Source organism: Hippoglossus hippoglossus, chromosome 3 (genome assembly GCF_009819705.1).
Source record: "Hippoglossus hippoglossus isolate fHipHip1 chromosome 3, fHipHip1.pri, whole genome shotgun sequence".
In the NCBI taxonomy this organism is placed as follows: Eukaryota; Metazoa; Chordata; class Actinopteri; order Pleuronectiformes; family Pleuronectidae; genus Hippoglossus; species Hippoglossus hippoglossus.
The window spans coordinates 16,581,068-16,605,819 of NC_047153.1; the positions used below are offsets into that span (position 1 = coordinate 16,581,068).

Sequence of the window (24,752 nt, forward strand, 5' to 3'; positions counted from 1 at the left end):
TGAGAGTGAAAACCATCAACGTAATTTTATTAAATGTATTCTTTCATTTTTGTATGTTCTCTTGTTTTTACTCTTTTCTCATCTTTAAAGGTTTTTTTATTCCTGTATCTCCATAGCTGTGGGATCTTTTCAAATGTTTCATATTCGGTCAAATTTTAATTTTTAACTTATAAAGCACCTTGTAACTGTGTTATGAAAGGTGCTATATAAATAAATTGTAGTATTTGATTATCATTTTTATCCCCCCCTGGAATAACAACGACAGATCCAGGTGACAAGTTGTCATGTTTACTTTTATTGTAAAGGTGATATTATTCCAAAATATGAATATGTTAGAGGAACAGAGATAAAGAAAAGGAAGGAAAGACATCTAGAAAACATCTACACGAGACTTTGGTAAGAATCTTGGGGCACATTCTTATCAAAAAATAACAACATTTTCTAATAGTGCTCCAAATCATATATCGGACAATTTGATCATGGTGAGTGTACTTGTACAACAGTATAGCTGGGTAGAAAGTCAACTGGGCGTTTTGTGTCCTAGAAACAACTGAACGATTGGAGGCATAGAAAACACTGGAATGGTCGGGCACCTGTGCTTTAAAGTCTGGAAAATACTGTACTACTGAGGGATACCACGAGATATAGCAGTTCTTTATATTATCAATAAATCAATTTATAGTTCATAATCATATTGTTCAAGATATATTCATTTTACCACAACAAGTTTACAGTAATCTTGCAAAAGAGTTGTATGTGTATCAGAGCTCCTTTGAAAGCACAGAAGAATCAGCATAGTGTAAATCCAGAGGGATCTTTAAACTCATTTCTCTTGACGAGGACTAATCTGAGCTCTGGATTTAACCGATACAGATTGGAGTATGTGCCGTTTCAGCCCTAAGCAGAGTGCATTGGATCATTGTATAACGGTGTGCCATGCCCCACTCTGTAGCCAGCCTCCCCCAATCCCACCCACCGTCCACATCAACCCTGATCCCCTACTCCTTCCTAGCAGGGGTGCACGTTACAAGCCCTGATCTCCTTCCTGTCCTTGCAGCTGGACAGCTGGGCCGTCTTAAACCTCTGCTTCACTGTCATGAGCCGTTCTTGAATACCGCCACCGCACAGCTTGGTGCATTCTGTCCAACTCGACCACGGCCTCATTTTACAACCTACACATGAATAACAGGAAAAAGGAAAGAGGAGAATGTCAGAATAATGTGTGCTTCTCTCTGATTTAAAAAAAAAAAGAGTTCTGACTGAAATGAGAGTGGATGCCAACCTGGATGATCAGAGGTGGTCTCAACTCTGCCCTGTTTGCTCCTCCTCTTCTCACGCTGTTCCTTGCGTTGTTTCTTCTCGTCGCTGTTGGCTTGTCCTCGGCTGCACTTCCTGATCTTACACTTCTTCCTCTGGATAGTTTCCTGACACGAGTTTCCTCCAAACTGTGGCTCCAGCTTCAACATGCGTGTGCGGATCGTATGACCCTTCCCACAGGACTTGTTGCACTCAGACCACTCGGTCCACTCCGACATGACGCAGTCTATGGCTGAGGAGAAATGGACAGAAAGAGATTGTGGCAGGGTAGAAAACTGACATAAGGGCTGTAATTGATGAGATAGGAGGAGACACAGTGAAGACAAAGTAATGTGTAAAATATTATGTATTATTATGATATATTATAATTGTTATATAATATTATATATGAATCCATGTGTAGGGAATATGCTGTGTTTTATCTTGAAGTATATTGTAGCACCACAGAGAAAACTACTTGTGTCAGTTCCACATAGTGCGACTTATTTACACATAACCACGAGCTTCACCAATTCAACTCATAAACACTGACATGAAGAAGAAAACATTATATTCAGATTCTACGGATTGACACAGTTTATCATATAAATCCATTCTAGAGAAAAGAGAGATGGTGCATAAAAAGTATATCCAAACCAAAACTGGACTGAATTTGAGATGCAGTTTTAAAAAAAATCTTCTTTTTTTAACAAAAGCATACAGAATCTGTTTTTTTTTAAATTAGATTTGATAAAAATGTGGGTGGGTCATTTTACAGTTAAAGTTTTTTGATTATTTTAATATTTGATGCATTTCCGATCAGGCCTCTCACCTAAAAGTATGTATATCTGTTGTGTTGTTTGCTGAATGCAACAGGAGTTTTAAATGGATCTAAAGACGTTAATTCTGAACATGGACTCACTGGTCAACAACAGCCATCTCTGCATCACTGTCATTTAGATACACAGCACAGTGGCTGTTTCTTCCTTTCCCTTACCTATATGTGTGTGTGCATCAAGACACCACTTAGCATAATGCAGCTGAAATTACCATTCATTTACATGCATTTACATACATACAGTATGAGGTTGTGTTGACTAGGACGTTTATTACTTACGGCACTCTGGCAGCATGCACTTCTCCACCTGTTCTAAATCTTCCGTGCACTCTCCCAGTTCCACGGGGGACTTGAGCACGCGCTGTCTCGTCCTCATCCCCTTGCCGCACGTCACACTGCAGTCGCTCCAGTCAGACCATGGAGTCAGCATGCAGGGGATTGTGTCTGTAGAGCAGGAGTCACTCAGTGACACACACATACAGCCAATTACAGATAACATGAGGTGGTCATATCAAACTAACACATTTAGATTAACAGGAAATGGATCAGGTCAAGTTTGTGCTTAAATTTACTGCCGGAAAGAAGAATATGAAAAAAAAAAAAAACATGTTCTCCTTGATTTCGGAGAGTTTACAATAACACAACTTTGCTTAAATGCTACTACTTTGCTTTACAGGACTATTGTCAGTAGTGTCAGGAGAGATGTGCTCCTGAAAAATGCTCCTACTCACGACATTCTGGCATCATGCAGTTCTCCACTTCTAGCACCTCTGCCCCACAAATGGAACCGTCTTGAGGAGGCATCTTCACCCTGCGCTCTCTCCTCTTCTTGCCGAGACCACAAGTGGCACTGCAGACGTCCCACTCTCCCCACTCTGTAACCAGGCAACTGCTGGGAGCTAAGGCCAAAAGAGAGAGGCGGGGTCAAGCCTCGGTGCCGTCTACATTAGATCTATAGCATTATACTGTGTCCATGCAGAAGAGACAACCTACAGCATTCCTCATTGACCACACAGTTGTCAGTTTCCTCTGTGGGCAGCGTGCAGAGTGAGCCGTCATCGGGAAACTGTTTGACGTAACGCTCCCTGGAACGTGTGCCCATTCCGCAGGACAAGCTGCACGGGGACCAGGTGAGCCACTCGGACATCATACAGGTGGAAGAATCTAAAGAGTCAAAGGGAATGATGTCGGCAAACGTCAGGAAACATTTGGTTGACTGACAAAGGGATTTAAAGGCACAGGGAACTCCTAATTGATTTGAACTTGTATCAAAACTACTCCACTGAGTTTGATGACATTTTTTGCAGATGAGGGGGCAGATGAACATGATTTTTTTCACTTTCTTGAATTCAGGCATTTTTAACGATTTCTCAGGATAATTCATGAATCTTGATGAAAGAAATCAGGTATTTTAAGGGGACTGATATTTATGAGTGTGTGCAATTTGGTGCAGATCCCCCCAAAACTAGTACATTTGGTTAGTTATTACGATGAAGTCGATCCAGCTGCACTGGACTGATTTCAGTTCAGTTTGTTCAGAACTAACCAGAGTGTAATATTCAGTCAGTGGCTGTGAGACGTCTCTGTTACCTTTATAGTATGTGCCCATGTTGTGTATTACCATAGCAACTTACAAAATGAAATGTTGCTTATTATTATTTGTCTTTTTAGTCGTTATTTAATGGTTTTCTCAAACGTGACATGCTTTTCACAGTAAACCACACAATTTTTAATCAAGAAACTATTAAATTTAAGATCCATATGAGAATGAATTACCTTGTGATTAATCGTTTTACACCAACGGTATTCATTTCTCTTCAAAAACCATAAAGGATGCCCCGCTTAATGTTATAGATATAGGTTTAGGCATAAACACACACCTCATTGACTAAGGTTTCTTGTGTCATTATATGGGCCTCTGCATTTTATTTGACTATATAATAAAATGTAGAGGCTCATTTGAAAAGGAGCAAAAGGTCAAGTAGGGACACAGGTTCTGCTCAATAAACTAAACTGAAAACAGTGGCTGTAGTGTTTGATCTAAGAGCACAAGGAATGAAACGTTATAATTAACAGGGAAATTAATTTTCTTAGTGAATTTTAAAAAGTACAGAAAAGAATTCTGGGTTCTATGATGCCGTTGATTCTGAGGAAACTTTTCTAGTTGTGCAGTAGGCATGAACATAAAACAACACAGTGTAAGTTTTAAATATACAATGGATTTGTCGACTGACTGCATGTGTTCCTGCTACAGGCTTCAGATCTTTCCTCGCACTGCTCAGTGTGTGACATCTACAGATCAGTATAGTAAACAACACTGTCATTCCAATCCACTGCCTTAATTATTCTACTACATTCCAAGTTAATAAGCACTTGCTTTATGCTGATATGATCATATATATATATATATATATATATATATATATATACTATGGACTGTTTAAGGTGTCTGTGATGCCTTATTGCAAATCTTTATTTGTTACTTTTCCCACTGTTCTTATCACCATATGTTTGATCATGATCCAAACAACTCTCACAGCTACAAGACGGCAGGAATGCAGTTAATGTAGGCTCATTAAAAATGCCCAGGTTCCGCAGCATAAAAACAAACAGATTTTCTTTCTTGTCAGCATAAATGTAGGGAACAGACGGGGAAGGGGAAAAAAAGAATTGAGTTGGGGGATTATCTGATTTCATTTACGCCTGTTATCTTAGATTAGAGAACACATGCAACTGATGAATCACTGCCAGCTCTTCTCCACATTCCTCTCTAGCTCCACCTGCAAGAATGATGATAGTGTAATCATAAATTATTATTCAAGCTTAGCTAACGAAACAGATTAAGTGATTTCTCTTTTCGGAAAGTTGTCATACTCACTAATGAAAAGTAAATTTAAATAGTAATGCAGGAAGTTGCTGCTGCTTTATCTAACCAATAATCAGTAGTTGTTTGAGGCTCAACAGTTACAGTTTAACAATGAACTTAATCATAAAAAATTTAAAACAAAACACAAATAAATGGAAAGTGAATTTAACAAATAAACATATTTTATGTTAAACATAAATGCACATCTTTGCAATAATCATATCAGTGCATATTGTGAACATGAAGGCTGAAATCGATATGACTGTAAAAGGCTCATATTGACTTTATCAGCCGACTGATTTACAGTCAGGCACTAATATTATCATTAAAATGTTGCGGCTGTGGTTCACGAGCTACAGTGGTTGCTTACCTAATTGTAAGGTCGCACCTCAAAGTGCCTCTGATGGTTTGACAATCAGTGAGTGAGTGTGTGTGTGACTTTGAGCACAAAGCCCTTTGAGTGGTCGATTAGAGTGAAGTGCTGCATAACTGCCGTCCAGTTATCATTTTGAGACAAACTGTGATCTAACAGCACATCAAAAATATTGTCATGATTTTACCATCATTAAATCGGTCCAACAACATTCTGCAGACAGCAATCAAACAAATCAAACTTTCAAATGATTGTTGTAACCATCAACACCAAACAACAACAAATTGTGATGATGTGAGTATATAAACATCAGTGTGTCCAAATGATGTTCCTAATCCACCGACTGTGCTTACTGGTTACTGATTTATAAAGATCAATAAGCACTATTTTTTTAGAATGTTATTCATGGTCTGGTAAGATTTGAGCTTGAGTATGCTCATAAATCCGAAGACAGTGGCATTATTTGTTTTGTTGGCTCTTCACTCCAGCTCACTGAACTCATAATGAAACTGTTAGAGACTTATGGTGAAGTTAAAATGCAAACTATCTTATTTATTTTTATCCTTTTTGGGAGCACTCATTCATTGACAGGACAGTTCGAGCGTAAAATGGGGAGAGAGACTCGAGGAAGACGTGCAGCAAAGAGCCGGGTCAGAACCGAATTTAGAAATCAGATAAAATGAACCGTGTAGTAACTACAGCCCATTTTAGACACAGATATCAATAGCTGTGCCGAGGGGTGCTTTTAGTCCTGTTGATATGTGAGGGCAGTCTGCCAAACTACACTGAGCAAAGACACCAGTGTGCATGTGTTCTGCTCAGTAACTTTCTCAGCGAGTGTAATTGGAATCAATGAGCATTAGGGTTTGCAAATAGACAAATACATTGATCAATGAGACTGAATCTAAGGCCACGGTTATTTTTGGCTCATTCCAACACAGTTTATCCGACTCTTCCTTTAGTCAAATTTTATTGTGGTTGTTTATTCTAATTCATTTTCTGTACATTTATACGTCAGATTTTATTCTACTCTAGTGATGAAATGTTTGAAAAGATGCTGTATAGGCTAAAAAGTTATCATATAACTATATAAAGTTTTTTATGATTGTATTAATATTCCCGCATGATCAGCATTCAAAGTATAAACATGACCCAAATAATTAACCTCCAGGAAAAACAATCTGTGTGCCATTAAACAGGCGATAAAATTATTATTTCACTGACAGGATCATTTAATTTAATCATCTATTTTAAACGATTCCTATAAAACATTTATATTTGAGTCACAGACTGACTGACCCACACGGACGCCCAACACGCTGCCTCTGGCAAATATGTACGAGCCGAAAACATAGAGGAAATGAAAAAATTTAAAGAAAATAAACCTTGAACAAGCAGCAGACAACATTTCCTGAGTGAGTCACTCTCAGCATTTCCAAAAATATAATTAACAGCCTTAGGTAATTAAACCTGACCTGCTGTAATATTCAAAATGCTTTCATACAATCAGAACATCTTCTTCACCTCTATTCTGCTGCAGTTAAATTCTTGAAGGTGAACAGCACATTGAACGTTATCGATACAAAACAGGCTGGTTTTAAAACATGCCCTCATTTTTTAGGTTGTCATATTATGGACCTAATAACCCTAAAACTTTAAATGAAAATATGAAAGAGATTAAAAATTCTGATACAGGTCCTTCAGTTGATGCTGAGTCTTTAGGAAACTAAACTTATTGAGATCGTTTTTTATAGAAGTTCATTGTTTTCATGGCGAACACAGCGACCTTTAGTCTTTGGAGCGATACTCACTCTCATCACTGCATCCAGGACCCATGCAAGGCTCAAAATCCTGAGTGTGTGGGCAGGAAACACTGAGGTCCAACTGGGCCTTCAGCATCCTCTGCCTCATCCGCTTGCCCTTTTCACAAGTAGCGGAGCTGCAGGCAGACCATGGAGACCAGTTGGAGTAGATGCACGTCTCAGGGGTATCATCTGCACAATGGTAAAGGGTAAAGCAAGGTTATTTATACTCAGACACAAGGCTATTCCGCTGCCCTGAGTAAGTATGGAAATATATTATCAATCAGACTTAAGAAGACATCAAAATATAATTTAAGACAATTAAAACAAGAAAATAATAGATGGAATGATTAATGATACAATTACAATCTGCCTCTGTTAAATATGTTTAAATGTTGTGCAAGAGAGAGAGAGAGAGAGAGAGAGAGAGAGAGAGAGAGAAAAGTAAAACAAGATCCTGACCTTCCTCTTTCTCCTCCTGGGCAATATCTGCTACAATGTCGTCCACATTGTCCGGCACAATGTTGCACTGTTCACCCTGTGACACACATACACATACAGACAGTGATATTGCTGCAAAACTCCACCACTCTGCAGTTGTTTCAGTTTGCTCTGTCTGAATCCTTCTTCTGTGAAACAGATGCAACATGCAGGTAACGGGAGGTCAGCACAGAATAGAACTGAAAGTGTAAACTGAGTGTGTTAGTGTGTGTGTGCATATGTGGGTTATGTATAGTCCTGGAAATAGAAAAAGTAGAAACATGTTATATTTTATTTTTAAAAAAGAAAGCACCAAGCCCCGACATCTGCCTCTAGATGTCACTGAAGTACCGCTGACCTTTTATCCTTCTCTGGTTTACAGCCAGATTCCCCAGACAACATGTCTAACTTCCCATCAAACTAGATTTAGAGAAAAAATATCAGTGAAATATCATGACTTTTGAGTTTTGATAGAATACAATTTTCTTGATATTTGACTAGATTTGATCAAAATATTGCTCTTAAATAGTGATACATCATGTACGAATATATCTATCCGTCAGTCAGTCAGTCAGTGAGTCAGTCTGTCTGTCTGTCTGTCTGTCTGTCTGTCTGTCTGTCTATTCTTAAAACTGGACATATGATTTTAATAGTTTGGAAATCAGCATAATTGTTAAGAGTCCCAAAGGATGAGATCAGCAGTTTCTCCGTTGATGGAAAGGATTGAACTCATCGTCGTATCTGCTGAGCTGTGACAAAGTGATAAAGATGTAGAGAATGTCTCACTCCCTCTGTTTCTACTTCTGAAAACATTTAAAGGCATCTATACTTCTCAATAACGGTGTGTGACATACTAAAAGATCTAGTACCGTTAAATGTATTCCGATTTTACGTCAGTCAAACTCGGCTTGTTCATCAGTGTAGCAGAGAATCAATAAAGACAGAGTGACTGCATAAACAGGAGGCTCAGAGCTGAGATGAAAGTAGACGAAGATCATTTCAAAACACAAATAAAGCCAGGGAATCTGTGACTGGTACCAGACAGAATAAAAAAAAAGGAAAAAATTGAACAGAAAATGAAACAGAAAATACTAACTAATTTTAAAGAATAGTTACAGGTCTGTGCTGTAATGTGCACAATACATGCAAAATCACATAGAAGGGTTATACAGTACATTGTAAATACTGTACAGTCTGAAGATTTACCTCATCTGATGTAATTTGCTGCCATAACATCATCGCCTGCTTTTTAAATCATTATCCAATCAAATCTACCAAGTATTTTTATTTTCGCCAAGAGCTGACGGATGAAAACAGACTGACCTTTCTTGCAATGCGTTCCACCACCACCCTGGCCACAGGAGTGATAGCGCCCCCCTCAGGATCATAAAACGGGCTCTGTGGATGATCCAGACTGGTCAAGGGACGGATCTTATGTGGAGGCACAGTGAGCTTGTTGGGAGACTGAAAGAAGAACACAAAAACACAAAACAAGAGGTAAAAGCATGTGGGCCACAAAGCGGTGGATCTTTGGGGTCGAGATTCATTTGAAAAAGTACAATGAGTACAAAGTCGCTCAAAGTTACACAAGTCACACAAGTCACACAGAGGACAAGACTCAAAGTCGGAAAGCAGCTGTGGAGAGGTGCTATGGTTTATATGGGAGACGCTCTTATTAGTCAACAGTAAAGGTCTGCCAGCATGTGGTTGATAAAGGCACCACCGCCAGAGGCTGTCTGGAGGCAGAAGACCAGATCATCCTTCACCCCCCCACTGTGGCCAGCCAGAAAACACAGAGAGAGAGCAGTGCTGCTTGTTTTTGTGAGAGCCAGAGGGAAATAGGGAGAGGAGTAATGAGTGGCCACTAATTAAAAGATACAGTAAAAGTAATGATACAAAGGACGGATCTCATTACTCTGTCACAGGCCTGTGCCTTTAACAACTTTGTAACAGGGAGCCAAAGTCCCACTCCACCACCAGAATAGCCACAGTTTCACCATCCTCTGCTGCACCATGTTTCCTTTTCTTTCACTGATCTTTCTCCAAAGCTTTAACGGGCTACTTGTGTGTTCTGTCCTCGTTCTCAGCTGGTTTGTGTCATTTGAGCAAGTCCTTCCAACATCTATACCGCTTATCATTTGAGGGTAATTGGCCTCCATGCAAACTCCACAGCAACTGTGCTAACCTTGAATTTACCTTCACTTTACTCATCGCTGTTGTTAAGGATTATGGATTTTATCCAAAAATGAATGCATCAGACTCCAGATGCTGTAGCACCACCCTTTCAGCAAGTTGTCATCTTATAAAGATTTGTCTATTTATTTAACCTCTTCATTTTACTAAAAATCATGCATTTGGGAAAACTGAGCAATAGAGCTTTTACCTGGGATTTGGATTGACATATACCAGGTGTTACAGACAACTATCCCTGGATTAGGTTCATGTTGAAAAATACTTGTGATGAAAGTGATCATTCTCAGTTCACAGCGTTTCAAAGTGCTTCAATTAGCTGCGTCATGGCGACTGCTCCAACTGCTCACTGTGTTGATGAATGAGTCAAATTAATGTGTCAAAGGACAATAATTAACTTCCCGTTGATCACTTTCACCTCACGCAGTGTCTTTGCTCTACGTGACTTCTTGCGACTTGCCTCACAAACACCAGCTGTATACTGAACTTTCAATTACTAAGACTACCTGTAGTACATTTTTTCTGTTGTTAAGGATTAGGGAGTTATCCGAAAGTAAATGTATCAGACTACACAGTTGATGGGTTGAGAATAATACAAAAAATTCGAGATGGCTGGCAGAAGTAAGAACAGACACCAGTAGTTCTTAACAGTTTAATTTAGGTTTCTATTAGAAGACATAGTCAGTCTATTCATAATAGTCAGAGTTAAGGAGAACCAAATATATATATATATATATATATATATATATATATATATATATATATATATATATATATATATATATATATATATTCTAAATATCCCTGCTGCCCTAACAGCACAGCTTGATTTAATCCATGTAGGCCTCAAAGTGTCTGTAAGCAAAGACAGGTGTGCTGTAGAAAGGAGTGTAGCTGTGTGTGGGAGGGTGAAAGAGACAAAAAAAAAGGGAGAGAGGAAGGAGAGTGAAATTATTCCTGGAGCCAGCCAAACCAAGCAAGAGAGCACAGTTCATTGGGTTCATCTGGGAGCTCTGAGGGATCAGGCAGAGGTTCCACACATGAAGTCGACAGAGTTTGGTCAAACGCGCACACGCGCACAGCCTAATCTATTTGAGGCGACTGGAGACTCTTAGCACGCAGCAGACACCACCTCAGGGTGAGGGCGGGAGGGGACGAAGTTCGAGGCCTTTAAGGGAGAATTGGATGGCTGATGACACTTGAATTGTTGCAGACTGGCAGTGTGTGAAGAGGTGAGACAGGGAGCAAAAGTGAATGTAAGCAGACAGGCAGATGAAGATGTAGAGGTCGGTAAAATGACAAGATGAAAATGTGAGCGTGAAGAGTACACTCAGCTGAAGATGGGAGTGAAGAGAAAGGTTCTCCAGGGGTAAGAAGGTGGAGAGAATAACAATTTGCAAAAGTCTGTGATTGCTACGGGACTGTGGGGTTGTGCCCTGAGTCATCTTTCATGTTTATAACATGAGGGACACTGACGTTGTTTCTGCAGGATAATGACATAGAGTTCCTTTCCCCACCATTATAATGAATTATGAAAGTTGTTGACTTAATACTTTTAAGTCAGTTGATAATTGTAATGTGTAAAATCTACATTTCAGTAATTGAAGACAGTTTTAAGCTTTTCTAATGAGTCTACAGTTTTAAGTTTCCTGTTTTCATTAAATGGTAAAGGGATATTTCAGTGTTTGGATTGTTGGATTATTATACCTTATTCACTAAGATGCACATTTAAGTCATTCCTTGTTTACTGTTAGCTCTATAGTTGTATAGCTTTGTGCAAAGCCACAAATCATTTAATATATTCGTGAAAATAGTTTCTTGTTTCCATCGTGTTCCTCAAAAAAGCATAGAAAATGGAAATCCTTAACAAATTGTAATATGTATTGTTTGTATTGGTAAAAGAGAATGTAAATGCAATGCAATTACAATGCAATGTACATTTTTATAGTCAGTATGCATGCTGAGGAGCAAATTACAGAGGTGACATGAAGCTTTCATTTAGTAATAACATAAAAATGTGTGATGTTCTTATACTGACCTCATATGTCACCCCGCTGTCAGTGCCTGCATCCCAGGGGATCAGGTCCTGGACCACCCTCTGGGACCAACCACACTCCTTGGTGCACAAGTCCTCAGCAGACAGACCCACATTCCAGTCCGGACTGGGCCCCAGCATGGTCAGGAAGGACATGAGGTGACGGGTCCGGTCCACTGAGAATTCAGCTGAAGGAGCGGCCCGTCTGGGGGGAGAGCAAACAGTTCATAGGTGTGAGTGAAGATGAGAAATGGTGATAGATGAGTAGAAACACCTCAAGCATGTGACCCATAAAATGCAACACAGCACCTGCTCTTCCTTAAATGAGACATCCAGCCTGAATCAAACATATTGATGCATCTGGTCATTAGTCACATTAGTAATCACATATCCAATTTTGTCATTTATGAAATTGTTAATACACAAAAACTGTGGACATAAGTGGGAATTTAGGTCCCATTTCTGAGAACCATCTTTATGACATTTAGCGGGCAGTTTATCAGGTCAATGATAAAGGACAAGAAACCCAGGATGTTGAAATCCCATTCAGAGAGTGAATGCACAAGGGATATACAGATCAAGTATTTTGGAACCTATCCCAGTCAGAGTGCTTTAACACTGAGTGAATGCCAACACCAAGGCCAGTCCAGGAGTGCTGGTAAGTACTGTCCCCTCAGGTTCCTGGTTTGAATCCCAGTTTGGCCGGGGTCTTTTTGTGAGTTGATGTGTTCGTGTGGGTTTTCTCTGGGTACTCTGGCCTCCTCCCACAGTTCAAACACATGCAGACTGGGTTTAGGTTAATTGGAGACTCTAAATTGATTGTAAGTGTCCATAGTGGTTTGTCTCTGTATGTTGGCCCTCCGATGCCCTGGTGACCTGTCTCCAGTGCACCCTGCCTTGCGCCCATGTCAGCTGGGATTGGCTCCCGCTTCCCCTGCTACTGTTAAGTGGTATAGAAAATGAATGGATGGGCGGATGGAAAGCCAGTTAAGTAATTACTGTATATGTACTGTTAAAAATACAGTAAAAAAAATAATCCAAATTTAAATAGGTACATTTTAGCCAATTTCATCCATTAAAACTGACATGGTCCAGCCCAGGTGTCGAACCTTGTTGTTTTTAGCAAAGATATAAGCGGTACTCATGTTAACGTCCAGCAACTACATTATAGCCTTAGACAGAGCAGCTGTGTCCCTGACTCAAGGGACCTGCAGTTGTGTAGTTGACGTCCAGTATTGAAGACAACATCACACTTGCTCAGTTCCAGCACACGAGACAAACACACCTCTGACCACCATCTGTCTCGACCAGTGACTGACAGCTTAACCAATTACTAGAACTTTCCCAGCCAATACGAGATTAATTGGGGGTGGAAAGATTCTTGTCGACGCGCCGACAATTAGCCAGTGATTCCTTTTCAGCTGTCATCATGCCCGTATGAATCCATTTGACTCCAGCCAACCCGGCCCCTCCACTAATGATGGACTCTGAGGATGTCAAAGTGGCCCTTATCCACTGGGAACACACAACTGGACTCTCACACACAACTCTCCTGGGCCTCTGCAGGTCTGGGGTTTATCGCACACAGCCACCTGGGCACTACACATAAGGAAAGCATAACTGACAGAAAAGGAGACACGAGCTAGACTGGTAAAAAAAAAGAAAATTAGAAAGATATTAAAAACTTTTAATACATTAACCCCGGTGAATATGTTTGTTATTCCAAAATGTCAATGGAATTAATGTAAGCAGGTGTCAGGATATTTGGCACTTTGACTGTTCCAAAAATAATTTGTGTGGCTGAAAAAATTACAGTGCTTGATTAACGTAAGAGCGAAATCATTTTATATATACATATATTGAATTAATAATTCCTGCCCCAAAGAAATCTAATGAAGTGGCTGTGGAGTGTCCATCTATTACCAAGACCTGGTTTATTTAAATAGTCAGCAAATATTTGAATTTAAACTGATTTGTTTTAATTAATTGCCCATGAGGAAGACTTGCTAAGCAGTGCTTGGGATTGTTTGAGTGTTTCATTATTGCAGTACTCAACAGTACTTTGTTTCTAGTATGCAAAATACTTGGCTGCACAATTGCTACTAGAACACAGGTTAGTCAAGATGAAGCAAGCCTGGTTACCACAATGTTAACTAATTTAAACCACTGCTATGGACCTCAAAACTAGTCGTGGGGAAGACAGAAATAAAGATGGCAGCTTATTAACAACAGTATTCATGTCTTCACACCACTTGCTTTATTTTATTTCATCATATTGCTCTGGAAATGGGAAGACAACAAGGAGTGAGCTGAGCGTTGTTGAAGCAACCATTTTAATCTGGTGTAAAGTGGGATGCAGAGGGGGGGAACTAATGAAGAGACATTTAGTGAGAGCTAAACAAGGAAGATACAGCAGTGTGGTGTATGTAGAGGGATCTGGTTGAGAGAGAAACAGAGTCAGAGGTAGAATCTGTGTGAATGCTAATGTTTGAAATAGATTGAGTAATTGCGGTGAATGTGTTTTTGTGTTTTGTTGCACTGTTGTTCGATGGGGAGAGGATGTTATTTGTATGTTAGAATAATGAGCAGCAGAGTAGAGTCTCTCTATTCGAGACAATGTTGAAAACAGAAGTGAAATGGTAAAAAAAAATAAAAAAATAAAGATTGCAGTATCCAGTGTTCACACCAAAGCTACAGCAGCTGAATTATTAGTCCGTACCTGCTGCCTCAGTGGCTTCCTGCTGATACTCTCATTCAGTCACAACTGTCAGGTTCTGAATAAAAAATTCTGTCCCCCTGTTTTTCGCTGCACGTCCAGGTCCTCTGTGTTCAGAGGATGAAGAAATGAATCCACGCCAGCCTCTCTTCATCTCCACAGATTCTAATTTAGACGGACTTAATAACACACCATGTGTTGTGTCCAATTAAGTGCAGGTTGTGTTGAGCTAAAGCCGAGTAACTGCACTGCCCTGACTTTCAATGAGGCTCCAACTGAGTCTGGTCAAAAAAAGGATGTATAATGTAATTCATCTGTGGTTCATTCATCTGAAGTTTTCCAGCTTTAATTACTTCTTAGTTGACATTTGTTTTCAGACACTTGTCTGTGGCATGATAAGTCAGTCCTTGTGCCTTAAAGTTTGAATTGCCCTGGGAATATTTTCTGTTACTTTCAGTGATAGATTCTATGAAAAGATGGACGACACGCCTCCACTTCCTCCCTCTATCATCCAGAATTGAAGCCAAAATATCTCAGATACAAACTCTGGCATCTCACGCAGTCTGCACAGTTATCGGGGGACAGAGTCGTAGTAGAAAGGTCCAATCATGAGTCAGTCTCAGCTGTCAACCATGACATTTCACCCATGTTTTTATAGCATCAAATAAACTTATTAAAACGAAACTTGCTGGAATAATTAACATTTGAACAAACAGTTTGATAAGAACTATATCTAAAATGACAAACCATCTTTGAGAAAAAAAACTACTTGACCCGTCCTTGCCCCATCCCCTAACATGGAGGAGGCAGGATTTAATGCAGCCAGTCACGAGGTGGCGATCGAGACGCTTTGGCTTTACTTTTCATGTCGTCCATCTTTATAACAGTAATTTCAGTAGAAATAACTTTAATATTTTTGCTAATTTAGTCAAACTGCCATTCCTGAGTCTGACTTAATCCCGCATGTAGCCAAAAGCATTATTTTCAGTCCATGAGGAGATGGAAAGGAACAATGATCGCCACAGACACGTGTTTAGGAAGCTGTGACTGATCATGACATTTACTACTATTAACCATTTATTCTAGGATTACTGGCTTTTAGAACACCAAAGGTTGAGCAATTTGTGTGGGACAGATATCACACAGAAAATAGAGTTTATAAAATACAGGAGTATGGCATCGGTTTTTAAATTCTGTGCATCTTTGCTGCCAAATGTAGTAAAAAAGTGCAAAATATAGTGAGAGGTCTATTAAGTCATGAACATGAAATGGATTTAGGTTTGTCAACAACTGGTCTGGTACAACTACACACTGTGCGACAGGATTGCCTAATAATAATAATAACAATAATAGTTCTGTCAATATGCAGCTTAATGCGAAAGTGTTAATAGTTTTAATGCACTATATGAATCGTGACAGTTTGGAAAGACATAAGTAAAATGTTAATTCAAATGTACACAAAACCTCTTAAATTTAACATGTTGTCGTTCAGTTGTATTGATTGACTACAGACCATTTATTTAAATTTATTTATATTTGCAAGAAAAAGAACCGAACCTGAGGACTCAAGCCTTTGCATGTGGTGCGCCCCCATAGGTGAGCCAGCAGGGGCCCAAGTATAACATTTCTGTTCTTTTCTGTAAAATACATTCTTCCCCTTTCCTTGATCCTGTTACAGCATGTAAGGGGCCATGATAATGGACATCAGCCCTTCAGCTTCCTTCTTCTCTCGATCTCTGCTGCTTTACTATTTGTTCTAGAAATCAATATAGTCAAAGGAAACTGAAAGCTTGTTTTAAGAGGGGCAACTTCATTTTACAGAATAAAGCTGCAGTACATATACCTGCTCAATACCCTATAGTCGACCTAGAAATAGCCATCACAGATGTAATTGCACCCCAGTCCTCTGACTATTAAAGTGAGGAGCATGGAAACACATAAACATGCATATTTACATTGCATTACTGCAACTGTGACACACAAACACACATCTAGCTATGAAACATGCTGAAACTGCATTTTTCATGCTGCTCATATGTAAAGCTAATGAGCTCTCTGCAGACTCTTAAAGCTTAACAAGGTGCATCTTTCATTTGGTTGAGTAAAACCTACTTAATTCTAAACTTCCACAGTGAGGACACTTCTACGTTGCTACTTGCTATAAACAGAAAACCTCCCCTTCCGTTTCTGCTGCAAACCAGTGTTGTTGCTGTGACACACCCGTGCATGTGCTGTACACAATCGGCATGTGAAAGAATTAACTGGTTGGATCTACATCACAGAAAAAGCTAATTGGCCCTGGTGGATATCACAACTTTTTTTCCCTGGCTGTGTTCTCCCCCTTTGGAGATTGAACGTGGCCCTCGATCGAGGCCTGTGGTTGAGAAAACAACACAGAACTGGACTTTACGACTGAATTTCTTCTGTACAAACTTGTTGTTCTCATGAATAAGAGATGAGATGGCCCCTGTGAATTTAGCGGTAAATGAGCATTCACACTGTAAGCATGGTCGAGCTGGCAGTTTCAGGGCACCTTTGAGCTGAGTTTTCACTGATCAGCAGACTCTGAAACCAACTTTGGATATTAACATCCTGCTGCATGTTCTGACATCGTAAGCTTTAAAGCTTTGGAGCCTGTGGTATCATATATATATATGAGTTAATTCCTTTTAAGTGGTCCTACTGGTGGCTGAAGATGTTTCAGCTCCTTCACTACAATTTGTGGATGCTTAACATGCACCACTTTTAAAGGCCATAATATTGATTTCCCGCCTTGCAGGAAAAGGTTCCTTCACCATTATTTTAATTCGTTATAAAAATCAGCTTGCAGAGAAAATTTCTCGAAAGAGGTAATCCATCACAGTAGACATGTAGTATAGTGTGTTGCAATTAGAAGAGCACATCATCTTGATGATAAGTGACAGTGGAGACATGTATATACCAGTGATCCATTACAGACCCTACAGAGATCTTGAGAATTATCAAAGTTTAGCCTCATACAAAATCTGCTGCAGGGGTTAGAAAAGTACAGCGAGTACACATTCTGGTACAGCCAGGTGATGGAGGAGAAGAGGTTGTAATCTACTCATCTACTTTTTACTTTATTATTCACATTATGCTTCTACAAAGATGAGTGTTTTACCTTTAAAAAGCGTTTGATGCATTTGGAGCTATAGAGTCTGCACAGTATTGATAGTGAGATGAAGCCACGGTATCAAAAGGCCCCCTGATTGGTTCTTTCCATATTCAATTGAGATGCAAAATCAGAAAATTAAAAAAAAAGATTTGTTAATTCGTTATTAGTTTATTATTCCGACACCAAAAAACAAATACCGGTTTGTGACTTTGTGACTCCTGGCTCTCAGGGGGCGATCAAGAGGATTTGCCCTAACTTTTGGGGGAGCTGGCATGTCGTCCATCTTCACAGTCTTTACAGTGGTGTACACACTATACAAAGCTGGAACATTTCTCATTATATCTCAAAATCCTTGAACAGATGGTGAGATGAACTATTTCTTAGGCATTTATTTAGATATTTCATATTACTTACATATTTAATGGTTGCCAGGCCGGCCACTGTGCTTTCATTTTAATGACTGTCAGGACATCATCACCCTACAGGACAGAGAGAGACAAAAAGACAAAAACTCAATCTCAGTCCCACATAATAATCAACACTTCGCTACTGAACCATCATGCATCACAGGTCAGTGATAAAAACAAAAGATCAAACAGTTTTTCTTCCATTTCCACACATATTTAATGCATTAAATCGTTTTGTTCAGTGAATGAAGAGGCTGTGTTTGGTCAACGGAGCGGAAAAAAACACACCTCCAACCGGAGCTGGAGGAAAATGAACACATAAATTGAAATATGGCCGAGAGGATTACAGAGAACTTGATAGTAAATGTTCTCAAAAGAAGACGAGTGAAGACTTTACGAAAGAATCCTTACATAAATGTCAGAGTTATGTCAAAAATGATGGAACCATTGTGGAACTAAAGAAAGGCATTTGGTTTCTGCTACAAAACTCAAGATACAAATTCTAAATAACAAACTGAGAAAATTTTACTACAAGACCACAAATACACTTTGCTTTAGACGGATAACGCTGATCTAAAAACAGGAAAAATTACTCCGGATGCTCTAAAGTTGACAAATCAATGACTGCCACTGATGTTGATGGTGATAAACACTGTAAACGTCTCTTTTTCATTTGTCAATCATGGCCCTTAAACAAAGAATTCCAAATGTATGTATTCCAGTCTTAAGAACTCATCCATTCATACTTTGGTGGAACAGGCCTCTGGGCAGATATGAGGTCAGTGTCTTGCCCAAGGACACATTCCGTTGAGTCTGGGGTCGAACCACCGACCTTCCAATTAGTGGACGACCCGCTCTAAACTCCTGAGCTGCAGCCGCCCTCAGCTTCCAGCATAGCGGATTAATCCTGTTTCTCAAGGATGCTACTGATGGGCTGTGCCTGCAGGGGCAGTGCATGAATTAAAATGTTATAAACTTATCCGCTTTGTGGGTGTTTTCACAACCTGACTCAGAACTGAATGCATCTGGAAGCTTTACACTTTCACGTGAAGACTTTGGTCAAGTTTTAATCATACGAGGGAGGCTTTCGCAATCGTAAAATTAAAAGTATGCGGACCAGTGAGAAAATAACGTCAAGGTGATATGTTTGGTTCAGGGTCTCACGTGAATTGAAGTATTAAAAAAAAAATATATATATATATATGTTTGTTCTTATATCCTTTTGATTTTCACGATAGACTATTAAAGTTTGTATTAAAAAAGCTTACTCGAGGTAAATATATATTTACTTTATATTGATTTTGTGTTGAACATCGCTCTTAAATGTGATGAATGCTCCAGAGGTTTTCACTCTCCGAGCTTCCCGACAGCAGGTGAGGACAGAGGAGAGAGGATGTACAGGTCTGATGAGGAATAGAGCCAGCAACTATTACTGCAAGACCTTTAAAAACAGATATATCACAACCACCAATGTCCAAGACGGTGAACAGGATCGCTTTAGCAAGTGAGCCAAAAAAAGACCATCGCGCGCAATTTAGTCTTTTGGCAGGCTTTTGCAGAACAAATTGAACTGTCAAACTGTGACTCATAACTACTGAAAAGGGCACATTTCATGTTCTACACCTGCAAACCCAGAAAATAACTGTCTTCTCAGTCTCTCTTTCCTTTTTCATACCTATTTTTCTCTTGAACATCTAAAAGTAAATATACCTGAACAATGGACATATTTCCTGGGAAAAGGCTTCGTATAAATCAACCTAGCCTTCTGAAACTTTGTAAAAGTTGTATGATTCTGCTTTGAAGGTGAGGATAATGTGTTACTCCACCATAACATGATTATAACATATCAAAGTAGGGAGCAGTATGTGGATGTTAAAGTGGTGCAACTCTGTCCCTCTCTGATAAGAATGTGTGTTTCTTCTCAGGTCTGGACTTTGCACTCCTTTTCCCAGTGTCAGTAAGTCTTGCCGCTGAGGGCACCGCTTTTAACAGGATCAGAGGAGCTGATATGATTGGATGTAATTGAAGCCAGTTTTTAACCATTCATAAGCTATCAGTGGGCACACTGTGTGCATCTGCTCATGAAAATATCAAGAGAACCCTGCAAAATATACAGCCCAAAAACTTGTTAAAGTTACATTTTCACATCACTAGGAAATGTAGAAGCATTATTTTGTATAGATAGATTATAAAGATGGATGCCACGTTTCCACTTCCCCTCACTATCCAGAATTGCAGCCAAACTACTACATACACTGCCATCTTGTTCATTTAGAGCCAGAGTGCTGTAGCGATGCAGGGATGGAGCCACGGTATTGTGATCCTGCGGATATACATGCACAACCAATGGTGAGTCAGTCTCAGCTGTCAATATTAATGTTTTATTTTATAGCATCCAATTATTTATCAAAACCAAACGAACACTTGAACATACATTAATTTGAAAAGAACTAGCAAAAATGACAAAAATCATCTTTGAAACTAATTTATTGAGGTGTACTTTTTAGCTTGGCGGATGTCCCAAATGCTAACATGGGGAGGTAGGATTAATGGCCTCTACTGCAGCCAGCCAGCAGGTGACAATTAACAGGGTTTGGCTTCACTGTCATGTCGTCCATCTTTATATACACTCTGTTATCTATAATGAAACATATTTCCTTAAATAACACAAACTTTCCTTTCATAGTCTGATAGTCTCAAACTATTACGTTCATCAGTTGCTACTCAGTCTTTCAATCAGCCCTAAAACCTCCCACACAAACAAATACAGTGATACTTGACTGATGTATGTCAGTAAAAGAATAGGGTGTAGAGTAGAATCTCATTCCCTTCGACCTTAACTGAGTCTTCAGAAAGTCTCTGCAGGAATATTTCTCATTATCACTTACTAATTACCACAGACTCAACACTTAGTCCTAGACAACTCCCCAGACATTTTTAATGAAGAGAACAGGTTTAATAATTAAATGCTAACTTGTCAAAATGGCGTCCGCAAGCTTTGGAGTAGCCAGAGGCACATCTGCCCCCGGGTAGAATACTATTCATTTTTTATTTCCTTATAGTAGAGATAATCCATGACTTCCTCTGTCGAAGATGAATTTAAAGCGTTAAAGGTTCATGTAGAGTTGCATAGTTTTACACACAGACACAAGATAACTTCTGATAAATGAAGTCCAGTTACACTACGTTTATGTTTCAAGGGCAATTTGCATTTACTTACTTCAAATGTTTCGTACCTCTCTTGATTGAGCTCAGAGCTTTCATCTTAGTCACTGCAAAGTCATGCAAATCGAGAGCATTACACAAGCAAATAGCCTCCTTCATCACCAAAAGCACAACTTGCAAGCTTCAGCTGGAATATTCATCTGCCAAGTGAGGGACCCTCACACCCTAATGGACTCCCTCTGACACACATATGAATCGCTTGGTGTGTCATACAAATCATCCAGCATTCCCCCAGCTTTCGTTGCACTGTCCTGATAGAAAACATTTATGATGTTTACTGTCATATTGCTTCCATTTAAAAAAACAAATCACATGAGATAAAACAAAATGGAAACAATTTCCTGGGATTAATTAAGCATCCCTGATATACATCTATAATATATTCCAACAAATGTACTGTATTTCCTGTGTTTACACAGTTCATGTATGGTAATTCCTCCTGCCCTCCTTGAAGGCCTGAAGATGTGCACAAAGCCAGGCTAAAGCTGAGCTGAGATGATATTATTAATAACAACACAAGTATTAAATAACAGAGATGGGTAGAGGCAATGCCCTCTGCCTCTCGTGTTACATTGCATCCAAATATTGTTGATTTTGTGTCAGGAATCTGGTGGAGTCTTCTGTAATTGTGGAAATAATTACCAACGAAAGGTGCAACTATTAACATTAGGAAGGTAAACACGTGATTGGTAAAGTCAAAATGTGAGAGAGTTACAGTATAAAATGCCCATGACAGTAACAGTGTTATAAAGAGAAAGATGCTGTGGACAATGATCCAACATTCTTAAAGCTACATGGAACTCAGGTGTATAGTAGAAAATGAAAAAATAAACATAAATATATATCAAACTATTTACACTATTCAGCTACATGTAGGCACGTTCGCCCTTTTTTCCAGGTTAGAGCGAAAGCACCTCTGTGTACGACCCTGCCTGTAACATTTGTGTATCTGAGCAAAATATAGTAAGTTAACAACTAACCAGATTGACATGACATAGGTGAAGACACTCAATGACCGCAGTGGATGTTTCCTAATGAATATGGTGCCTACTGACCTTTTATGTGACAACGTGTCAGGTCAGAGCTTCTCTTAGATCATTGATTTGGGGAAAACTTCCCAGGGACAATGAAAAGTATTGTTTTTAACTCTAAAAACAGGCATTTAAACTTCACTGACTTCAAGAATGGTTGTGCCATGTAAGTGTTCAAATAAACCTGAAAACATAAAATCGAGGTATTGCTTAATGTTACAATTTGACTTAAATTAAGTTATTAAAAAGTATATTTCTCAGAAAAATTATATTGGCAAAAACAATTAACATTTGTAATCGGCATAAAAAAATTTGAAAATACTAAATTCTCCTCCTCAGTGTTCGATATTTGCACTCCGACATACTTTCTGATTCAAGAGAGAAAGCAGCCTACTTTGGTTTTGTCCATCCATTAGAGACCATTATTGAAGTATGTAGCCAAAACTAACTCAGTTTTCTCGCTTCGCACAACTTTGCCCTCAGGTTTAATGACGTAAAGCACAAAGATTTATTAGCTTAATGACTAAATGTGTAACACATCATTACCATGGCACAGAATCCCCAAACTCTGACATTTCTCAATTAACAAATATAACTGTGTCTGCATCCAGTTTTTCACTACACACCGTTAGTATGTCGACCTGAAATGTCAAATTAATGTCAACTAATGTCACTGACAACTGAAACTTTATTGTTATCTTTTTAGGGTTTTGTAAAGGTGAACACTCAAGAACATTTAAGAGAAATGCTCAAGGGTCTCATGTTCCCTAGCAGCAGATGAGTGTCTTTCTGTTTTCTTAACAGTAACTGAAGGATACACCTCTTAGCCGTTACCTGAACAACCACTTATTAAAGTCATTCCAGTGGCAGAAAGCACTCCCTACTTCTCTTCATGTGAATGTCAAAGGCAGCCAGGAGAGGGACAGTATTTCAAAGCTGATGTCTAAGCACAAGTTCTGCTGCTCAAACAGAGTGCATTTCCACCGGTGACAAGGATGTCTAAAGCCGAACCCTATTAGCGATGTAACGTGTCCCCTGCTTATCCGCCGAACACATACAGCCGTTAGCTTCTCAGAGAGCCTGTCATCCCCCTCTGCTAATTTAATATTGAGAAGAAACAAATCTATGATGCGGTTGAATCCTGTATGATGGCAGCTCAGGGACAGCCTCGCAGGAACTCATTAGAAAGGGCTCAAGAAGTGTCTTTTCAATTTATACGCTTTAGTAAAGAAAGGCATTAGTTACCCATAAACCCACACACAGCACAGCTTTTCACTGTTTGTACATTTCCTGTGTTATTGTTTCTTCGTTTTAATTGAATTATCCATTTATGTTATTGTTTCCGAGTTTCATGACCCATCAAGCTCCATCAAAACCCCCGCTGCTTCAAAATAATATTGCAATCAGTCGAAGAGTAATGCTGATTTATTTCATTGATGAATAGATGCATTAAGGAAATGCTGTGTTTTCCTTTCACTTGTGCAGCACCATTGTGACTGAATACATGAAAACTGGCGCATTACATTTTAATCTCGTGTTTTGTTGTTTTTCTCGGTGCAGTTTGAAGTTACTCTTGACAAAAGCTCATTAACTTGGCATTTCCACAGCGACTTTGAAAAGATCATACAAATTGCTTTTGCTCATTGTATCTAAAAGGTTTTTGACTCTCTTGTCATTTCACTGAGATTCCCCATCGCTCTTACAGTTTCCATGAGCGTATCCAACAGGAATGCAAATCTGTTTTTGTTATCAATCATATTGTGCTGGATTATGATGTTGTGCATCTCACTCCTCCTGTCATCGATCACTGTCAGACCACAGCAGCCAGGCACATCTGCCCAACTGGACAAACACTGTGGTATACATCAAAGTGTGGCTTATTAAAAGAAATTATCTAACTGATTAAAATATTTACAATAATCAAACATCTGTTTCAAGACAATTATCTCACCATAGTCCAGAGAAGGAGGCCACATTAATCATCATCACGAGCGTCATGCAAGATGGTTTTAATCCAAATGTTAATGGAGAATGTTGCCTAGTTAGATTGCATATAAAGATGGACGAGATGTCACCACTTCCTCCCACTGTCCAGAAATGAAGCCAAAATATAATAAATTAACGCTGCCATCCTGAACATTTGGAGCTGGAGTTAGGGACGGAGCTATCCAGGTCCTAATACAAGAGCTCAACCAATGGTGAGTCAGTCTCAGCTGTCAATGACTTTGAATTAGAATCGACTCAATCTTTATCAAGCCCAACCTGTCTGCTGTCTTCTAGGATACAAACACATTTTCATTGTTTCACTGTCATCTCTATTCAGTCACAAGTGAAGCTGGAAATCCAGGTGAATGGCT

At 39.2% G+C, this 24,752-nt stretch overlaps 1 protein-coding gene across 1 annotated transcript in view; it reads right to left on the minus strand.

Annotated features, from left to right (window-relative positions):
• Positions 1–275: 275 nt before the first annotated feature.
• Positions 276–24,752, minus strand: part of spon1a (spondin 1a) — a 64,814-nt gene continuing 40,337 nt past the window's right edge. The window contains exons 7-16 of the mRNA XM_034581314.1: positions 18,147–18,211; positions 11,884–12,085; positions 8,979–9,119; positions 7,638–7,713; positions 7,185–7,367; positions 3,128–3,298; positions 2,866–3,033; positions 2,414–2,578; positions 1,283–1,549; positions 276–1,172 (exon numbers count right to left, since the gene is read on the minus strand). Coding sequence (XP_034437205.1) covers positions 1,009–1,172; positions 1,283–1,549; positions 2,414–2,578; positions 2,866–3,033; positions 3,128–3,298; positions 7,185–7,367; positions 7,638–7,713; positions 8,979–9,119; positions 11,884–12,085; positions 18,147–18,211 — 1,602 coding nt within the window. The 3' untranslated portion in view covers positions 276–1,008. The remainder of the gene's footprint in view (positions 1,173–1,282; positions 1,550–2,413; positions 2,579–2,865; positions 3,034–3,127; positions 3,299–7,184; positions 7,368–7,637; positions 7,714–8,978; positions 9,120–11,883; positions 12,086–18,146; positions 18,212–24,752) is intronic.